This window comes from Atta colombica, unplaced genomic scaffold (genome assembly GCF_001594045.1).
Source record: "Atta colombica isolate Treedump-2 unplaced genomic scaffold, Acol1.0 scaffold238, whole genome shotgun sequence".
NCBI classification, from domain to species: Eukaryota; Metazoa; Arthropoda; class Insecta; order Hymenoptera; family Formicidae; genus Atta; species Atta colombica.
Window position 1 is genome coordinate 2,594,570 of NW_017259336.1, and position 8,795 is coordinate 2,603,364.

The 8,795-nt window shown below is 30.9% G+C and overlaps 1 protein-coding gene across 1 annotated transcript in view; it reads left to right on the forward strand.

Annotated features, from left to right (window-relative positions):
- Positions 1–313: 313 nt before the first annotated feature.
- Positions 314–8,795, forward strand: part of LOC108688676 (sodium- and chloride-dependent GABA transporter 1-like) — an 8,942-nt gene continuing 460 nt past the window's right edge. Inside the window, exons 1-7 of the mRNA XM_018195011.1 lie at positions 314–550; positions 3,594–3,878; positions 4,145–4,445; positions 4,572–4,758; positions 7,094–7,361; positions 7,697–8,071; positions 8,344–8,645. Of these exons, the coding sequence (XP_018050500.1) occupies positions 3,726–3,878; positions 4,145–4,445; positions 4,572–4,758; positions 7,094–7,361; positions 7,697–8,071; positions 8,344–8,645 (1,586 nt within the window). The 5' untranslated portion in view covers positions 314–550; positions 3,594–3,725. The remainder of the gene's footprint in view (positions 551–3,593; positions 3,879–4,144; positions 4,446–4,571; positions 4,759–7,093; positions 7,362–7,696; positions 8,072–8,343; positions 8,646–8,795) is intronic.

Below are 8,795 nucleotides of genomic sequence, written 5' to 3' on the forward strand. Positions count from 1 at the left end.
CGATCGCAGACCGATTACATAGTATCTCGCGGATACGTTGCGCTTGCAACGCAGAGAATTATTCTTCTCCATCTCCCCGTGATACTCGTGTCGTGTTCTCCAAACCAGTGCACCTACGACAGGCAAACACAAACACACGATCGTGACCGGTGCAAATCGTATCTGAAAATTATCTCTTGAGTGATTTTTTTTAAAGAGTTGAGCTTTCGTGATTGACAAATTAGTTTTGATTTTGGGATCGAGATTAGGCCACTTGTTATGGAGAATTGAAAATTAATTTAGCGATTTGATCAATTCAAGTTCCATCGATTACCGAAGATTTTCATCGTCAAAATCGCATGGACGATACAATACTATTTCGGCGGCGAGTAAAAAAAAATATTCGTGCGTCTATCAAGAGTGCTCACGAAGTGTAGTGTATAAAAACAAATCAGACTTATTCTGCTCGTTTACATTAAAGTAAAATCGAAACTATTTTGCAGTGATTCATTCGCGACTGTCTTCAAGATAGGAGAGATCCACAGGAGATTCCATCATCGGATTTAAAAAGGTTCGTATACCATTTGAAAATCAACATAACAAAGATATTGAGGATTTAAATAGGAATGATCACTGCAAATACTGAGTAATTAATAAATAATTAGTGACATTTGATTTGTAGATTTATTTTCAATAAACATCAAATTTGATAAAGTAGTATATGTGCCGTAAAAAATAATTATAATTAACAATAATCTATTGAATGGTAAAGTGATTGAAAGTTCAACGGAACTGATATATTAAAATAGTTTATTGTATTAATCGATAAAGACAAATCAAAAAGCTGATAAGAATTTGCGCAGGTGTTGATGCGCATTCAAATATAGGTTTATTATAATAAAACGATGTATTAAGATCATAATATGAATACATTTATTAAGACCATAATATGAATACAGCAAATAAGAATTAAATGCTTATTACGGTCGAAGCTGGATCTTAGATTTTTTTAAATCCAATATGAATTTATATACTAAATATGTAGTCATTTGAACTGCGCGCCGAAATGATTTTTCGGACTTACGTTTGATTGCATCAATATTACTTTAATTTTAAGCATTTTAAACTCTCTCCCTTTCTGACTCTATCAGCTTAAAAAAAAAAAGAAAGAGAGATTTTAAACTTCGCTTAAAGTCAAAATAACGTTGATGCAATCGGACCTTATATAAACGCAATTAAACTATAATAATATCATAAATTAAATTGATAAATAATTTAATAATTTTGATGCTCAATCTGGCATCCTATCAGAAAGATAGTAATGTATTAAAAAACTGTTTATTACTTAATTAACTTAATTAAGATTTATTACTTAAAATTGCTTAGAACAAAAAAATTACAATTAATTTCAACGATTTCCTTTAACTTAAATATGGAAACTTAAATTATATATAAACAAATGTTGTAAATCGCAAAAAATATTTAATTAAAAACAAATTTTTGATACCGTAAATTGAACATAAATAGAGGATTTGTTGGATCTCGGATGTAAGACTAGAAGCCTACATGATAAGTTACGAGAGCAGTCCACTTATCATATTATAAATAGATGTAAACGTAGATGTCTAAGTTAATCATGTTTAATTTAAATTAAGATTTTAAATTCAATATCCTGATATCATGTGAATTAAACAAATTAATTTTCAAGTGTAGCATTTCAAAGGTGTTTGCTTTATGATACTTAAAACTGTCAAGTCTTATGCCACGTGCTCGTAATTACTTTGTTCTATGTCTGTACTTCCTGTAAAAACAGTTTAACATTTCGTGTAGAAAGAAAATTCGCGGCACTTTCCGCCGAGACGGCGGAAGATTCGTGACAGGTGACGACAATGAAAATTCCGGTGCGACACGCGGAACGCCACATCCTCGGCTGATTAGAATATAGCTGTTTTTTATGAGCGTGGAAGAGGAAGAGGGAGCTGGGATGAGGTGCGGTGGTGGGAAGGGAGGAGCAAGGAAACACGTACCATCGCGATATTTATTATATGGACCCTCTGCCGGACATTTGTATTTAACGTACCAACGGGCCACCGTCCACCCTTCTTCTTTTATGTACCTCAGAGAATATCTTGCTTTTCTTGCGGGATTCTTCGCTCCGTCTCCGTTGATTCAGTGAAATTCTTGTTTGTGATTCAAGTTTGACTGAAATTAAATCAAGTATTTTATTGTGACTTGCTATCAGTTTGGAGAAAAGTGTTTGATATAAACATAGATTGCTAGAAATGATTTTAAAGATATGCTTTTAGTATCAATTTAAGTAAACGTCATTGAAAACAATTAATAATTGTGAGATTAAATTGACAATTAACGCAAACTAACATTTTTCAAGTATTGATTTTTTAACATTAAATACATTTTACAGATACGTATAGAATTAACTAACATAACTGAAGTGTTTTGTATTTCTATAGAACAATTGAAATTATTGCATTGGCAATAATAATTACAATTATTCCTTTGAATTCTTTTTTATCTTACTGATATTGATGAGGAATTTTTTTGAATATATACGTTGAATGGTCTCTCAAATATATTCAAACATTACTACACTACAATATTCATTTCCAATAGCTTTATTAATTCTTTTATTGACGTACTCACATATTAGAATATATGACTTATGTTATCAATTAATACAATTACAAATTTTTTAATACTTTAATGTATTGTGATTTAGACGAAGTCCTTTCAATAATTATTGAGACACAATGCGGAGACATAGTTTAATTATCTGATAGAAAAACGCATACTCTTAGCCGATTGCTGTCTCAATACTTCACTTTAATACTCATTATTCAATCAATCTTTTTTCGATATTTAGAAATATTTATTTTACACAAATGTTTTTTTTACACAAATGTTCAGTTTTAAACGTTTTCCGCAAATTTTCCTGATGATCCACAGAAAAACATCTGGAGTTTACAAAGAACAAGAATTGTGAAACTTTTTAGAAAGAGATGAGAATTTTAATATTGCATCTTAACACTGATATATTTTACGTGTTACAATTATTATATAAGCATCATTCAGTAAGTTAAAAAATCTTTGGTTAAATTTTCATAATTTAAAAGTAAAAAAAGAAGAAAGAGCATTGATTTAGAAAAAGCTCTTATTTGCATATTCGCAGATTTAAAGTACAAAATTTTTTGAATTTTCTTCTTCTTTTATGCAATATGTATATATTATAGTTATTTATTTAAGATTTATTATGTATTATATCTTCAAGAAAGCAAAAGAAATATAATATGGACTGCGCTATCAATATAAGAAATATAATATGGACTGCGCTATCAATATAAGAAATATAATAGGGACTGAAATATAATGAAATATAATATGGATTCAAATATGGTCAATGAAAATGAGAAAGGAGCATAAAGGCGGTCACCTCCCTCTCATTTTCTCTTCCATTATACGGTCGAATAGAAAGAGATAAGACTGGCCGTCTTCGCTTCCTGTCACTCATTTTTGTCGACTAATTTGACATACGAATGGCGCAGTCCATATTATCTCTATCACTTTGGAGAAAGCAACTTATACAATTCGTTTCGCAGATATTGTGTTATGTTTCCTTACCATCTTCATATTTGAAACGACACTGGTACACTCGATAATCAACCGGAGTGCATATACGAGCAGAAAATATCGAGAGAACACTGTGTGTGCCAATTACGAAAGCTTTAATCATGACAGAAGCATCACGAGATCCTGAAGTGGCTGATTCAGAAAACACTGACAACGGCAGGACAACGTTAAATTTAACTTGTTCAACATCCAACAAGAAACCTCTTCCAGATCGTGGAACATGGAGCACCAAGTTGGATTTTATCCTCAGTGTGGTAATGCATCATTATATTCAAATCTTTTACTCAATGCATCATTTTTTAAAGCATATATTTATGTTATCAAGTATCAATTATTAATAAAAAGTATCAGGCGATATTACAAAACAAAATGCTTTAAATTTTCAAATATATTTCTATAAACATATTAAATTGAAAAAGAGAAAGAACATACAAAAAAAATAGTTATTCGTTTAAAAAATATAAAGATATTAGCACTCATTGTGCTTTGATGTTTATCATTTCTTCATTATTTCTTCAAGGTCGGTCTGGCAATCGGTCTTGGTAATGTCTGGCGATTTCCATACCTATGCTATAAAAACGGCGGTGGTGCTTTCCTAATACCCTATTTTTTGACACTGTTTCTGGCCGGTATACCCATGTTTTTCATGGAATTGGCTCTCGGGCAAATGCTCACGGTAGGCGGCCTCGGAGTTTTCAAAATAGCGCCACTCTTTAAGGGCATCGGTTATGCCGCCGCTGTCATGTCCTGTTGGATGAATGTCTATTACATCGTTATCCTAGCCTGGGCGATTTTTTATTTTTTCATGTCAATGCGCAGTGGTGAGCACATTGAATTTATCTACATTGAAAAATTCTTTTTCTTATAACACCTTGGACATTTTTCATTTAATGAAAATGATGAAGAACAAAAATAAAGGATTTTGAATGAGTTCTTATAATCCGTAGAATTGCCTTGGGGAAGCTGTAACAATGACTGGAATACCAAGAATTGCGTGAATCCTTATGACAGAAGTTCATTGCTTTGCTGGAACGAGGTCTCGGCGAGGAACGGTAGCATCGTCAAGATGTGCACACTCAATCATATAAATGTGACAGTAACGGAGCTTACGGATCCTGTGAAGGAGTTTTGGGAGTCAGTATTAATACAATTTTCCATTTACTTTCGAGTACGTTCCAAGTAGCAGACACACAAAATTTAGTTTAGACATTAGATTTTGATCATTTATAGATCACTATTAATATTACTAACTGATGTTTTCAAGACATTAAAATGACGGTTTCATGTCATAGATAAATCACATCATACTCACGATGATAAAATGACAATATATGATCAAAAAGGAAAAAGTTCACCGCGATTATTTATCCCAAGCCTTCTTTATTTATATCTAGCACTGCTTAATCTATAATTGTACGGAACTAATCCTGATAGCTAACGCTAATTATTGATATTAAACTTTTTCCCCATTTATTTATAATATTTGAACAATGTTTAGGAATTTTTACGTAACAAAAAAATGAAAATTATCTTCAGTGAACTGCTTTAAAGTGATTGATAGAAAAAAACGTTCGCGCATGGCTTCCATGATTGAATAAATTTTGTCTGAAACAAAAAATTCAAAATGATTTTTAATTAATATACTTTGGCTATAGCATTTTCCACTGCAATATTACAATGCAATAGCAGAAATATTGAAAAAAAATTATTGAGATATCACAATAATATTACAATGTGAAAATTAATCATAAAAATATTACTGTGATATATCATAGTCATATTACTATAATTTTATGTAATAGTTCCGTAAATAGTTTACGTTTATTATGTAATATTTATTGCGAATAATTAAATCATTTTTATGAATTCTTGAAAAAAATTATTGAATTGATATATTCAATGTTGTTTTAAGAATTACTCCATATGATATTAATTAGAAAACAATATTAATTGTCAACACAATAATTATTATAACATTCTAATTAAAAGTTATTACTGTCGTTCATCATTTATTTATATTAAAATTATTTATATTATTTATATTATTATATTATTATATTATATTCACGAAAGAAATGAAATTAACGTAATCTTTTCATGAATGTAATAACAACGAAATAAAGAATTCTGTTGCAGATGATTATTTTGAGATTATGTGATAGCATATAACTTATATAAACTTATATAATAAATGAATACAGTTCAACTGTACTTATCATTTAATAAGATGTGAATTTGCTTTTCTTATCATATCGTTAATGCGGTGTAAATATATACTTAACGCGTTGTTTATTTGATAATTATAATACGTATATACGAGCTACACATAGTTGATGTAAAATCATTTAAGTATTCGCATCATCTCGCATATGGGCTTATAATTCCTCATAAATTCTCAGATTCAAATTCAAAATATTAAATCTCGAAGTTTCATTATAATGAATTTTTGAAGAATACTTTAAGACGAACTGTTTGTAATTAATTCTTCAAGAATTCTTCATGTATTCATTTTTCTAATTCGATATGTATTTTTTAAAATAAATTCTCTATAAACTTCTTTACCATTGTGCTATTTGGGGGGGGGGAGGGGATTGAATAATTATAAATGTCATTCTTCTATTTAAGACGATATATTGCCACAATAACACTGATATCCTAAGTGAAAAATGAAATCAATGTCGATTTGATGATTTCGAAGTTGAATCGATATCGATTCGATACTGTGATATACATATTATAACAATATTACTGTGATATACATATTAAAACAATATTACTGATATGTTGCAACAATATTTTGAAACTTTCACGGGTGTTTTCTTCAGAGGGTTGAACTTCCAAAGGATTTGTGGATTATCGCTGTCTCATAATTCATTACTAATGTCAACATTTCGTCGAATCTTACCGCTCACTTCATCAAAGTGAGAAGCACACTGATACTGAACTGCTCTCCTCCGGAGAACTCCCTTTATATAAACTCTGTTAAGGGGTGTTTGGGGAGAGGAAAGGATTAAATTTGTTGTCTAAGATATTTATTTAATTATAATTATTACTTAAGAAAAAGAACAATTAATAATTATATGACATAAAAATGATATTTTGTATTAATATATCGTCAGGAGTATTATTAGGAGTTTATTTCATATTATTATTTAGTTAATTGATATAGAACAATAGAAAGATAATGATCTTAAATCGATGTTATGACGATGATACTTATTAGTAATTACTTAGATAATCATGCATTGGGAAGAATTTTGTATTAGTACATGGGCTTAGTATTTTAATTTGACATAAAAATGAAATATGCTATCTGAAGTGAAGCACGTAATTTACGCATTTTTATCAACGCGGGCTCATATTAAATAGAGTAATAGTATATTTTCAAAGAATACTTTTAAAGTATTATTATCTGTGCATTATTTAATTTTAATAATTGTAATTATAATTTTCGTCTCTAATTTTTCAGACGTCGAGCCTTGCAAATCAGTGATGGTATTGAGTCCATGGGCAATATTCGATGGGAATTGGCGGGTACATTATTATTGGTGTGGATAATTTGCTATTTTTGCATCTGGAAAGGTGTCAAATGGACTGGCAAAGTTGTCTATTTCACATCTCTCTTTCCGTACGTGTTACTCACTGTTCTTCTGATTCGTGGTATTACACTACCCGGCGCTATGGAAGGCATTCGATTTTATATTAGTCCAAACTTGTCCAAGCTACGGGAATCTGAGGTAAGTTATTCTCTTTTATTAATTTTTGAAGCTACTTTTTAAAACTTTTTTAAAAGTATTCTATAAATTATTTTATATATATAGTAGCGTAGTTGGTACTAGAGTATTGTATTGGTATTCCCTCTTGAGTTACAGTTAATTGTAATTCAAGTATAGCATACACGGGCACTATTAAATTAAAAAAGTTTATCAGGGAATTGAAAACATGTCTATAAAAAAAGGTATCTTTTAATAACATTCTGATAATATCGTGAAATTTGAAATAAAGTAATCTAAGGACTTAAGAATTCCAGATTCTATTTTTGTGATGCATTCATACAAAATAAAATTCATAGGTATGGATTGATGCAGTGACACAAATCTTTTTTTCGTACGGTCTCGGACTCGGCACTCTGGTGGCTCTCGGTAGTTACAACAAATTCACCAACAACGTTTACAAGGACGCTCTAATCGTTTGCTCGGTTAACTCATCTACTAGCATGTTCGCGGGTTTTGTGATATTCTCGGTAGTTGGTTTCATGGCGCACGAACAGCAGAAACCGGTCGCCGAAGTAGCCGCTTCCGGACCAGGATTGGCCTTCTTGGCTTATCCATCGGCTGTTCTTCAACTACCGGGTGCTCCGCTTTGGTCATGCCTATTTTTCTTTATGCTGCTGCTCATTGGACTTGACTCCCAATTCTGCACAATGGAGGGCTTCGTTACGGCTATGGTATTCTCTTGAAAAGCACGACAATTTTGTTTTTTATATTTACATTTTCTTATTTGTATCACTTAATAAAGTCAGCAAATTTCAAAAACTTATATTTTTAAATATAAAAAATAAAAAATAAATAAATATTAATAGAAGAAATTAAGGAATTTGAATAGATTTGCTTTTCTCCTTAGATTGTATTGTTTAAGATTTAAAATATTTAACTTAATTTTCGACTGTGCGCGTGTGTGTGTATGTGTAATTTTAAGATTGTTCGATTTTTTTTCCAGGTGGACGAATGGCCGCAGCTATTACGACGTCGCAAGGAGTTGTTTATCGCCATCGTATGCGCCCTGTCCTATCTCATCGGATTGTCATGTATTTCTGAAGGTGGCATGTACGTTTTCCAAATCCTTGATTCGTACGCTGTCTCCGGTTTCTGCTTACTCTTTCTTATATTTTTCGAGTGCATATCAATTAGTTGGGCGTTTGGCGTAAATCGATTTTATGACGCCCTTCGCGATATGATTGGATACTATCCCCTTATGTGGTGGAAATTTTGCTGGGTAGTGACTACGCCGATGATTTGCGTTGTAAGTACAATAAGTTTATTTATTGTACTTATTGTGTATATCTAAGAAGGATCAAATGATTTGAACTGATTGTTTTCGCTTTGATTATCTTGATTAATGTTTAACAAACTTTAAATACTTATAATTGAAAAACTATTATATATATATAT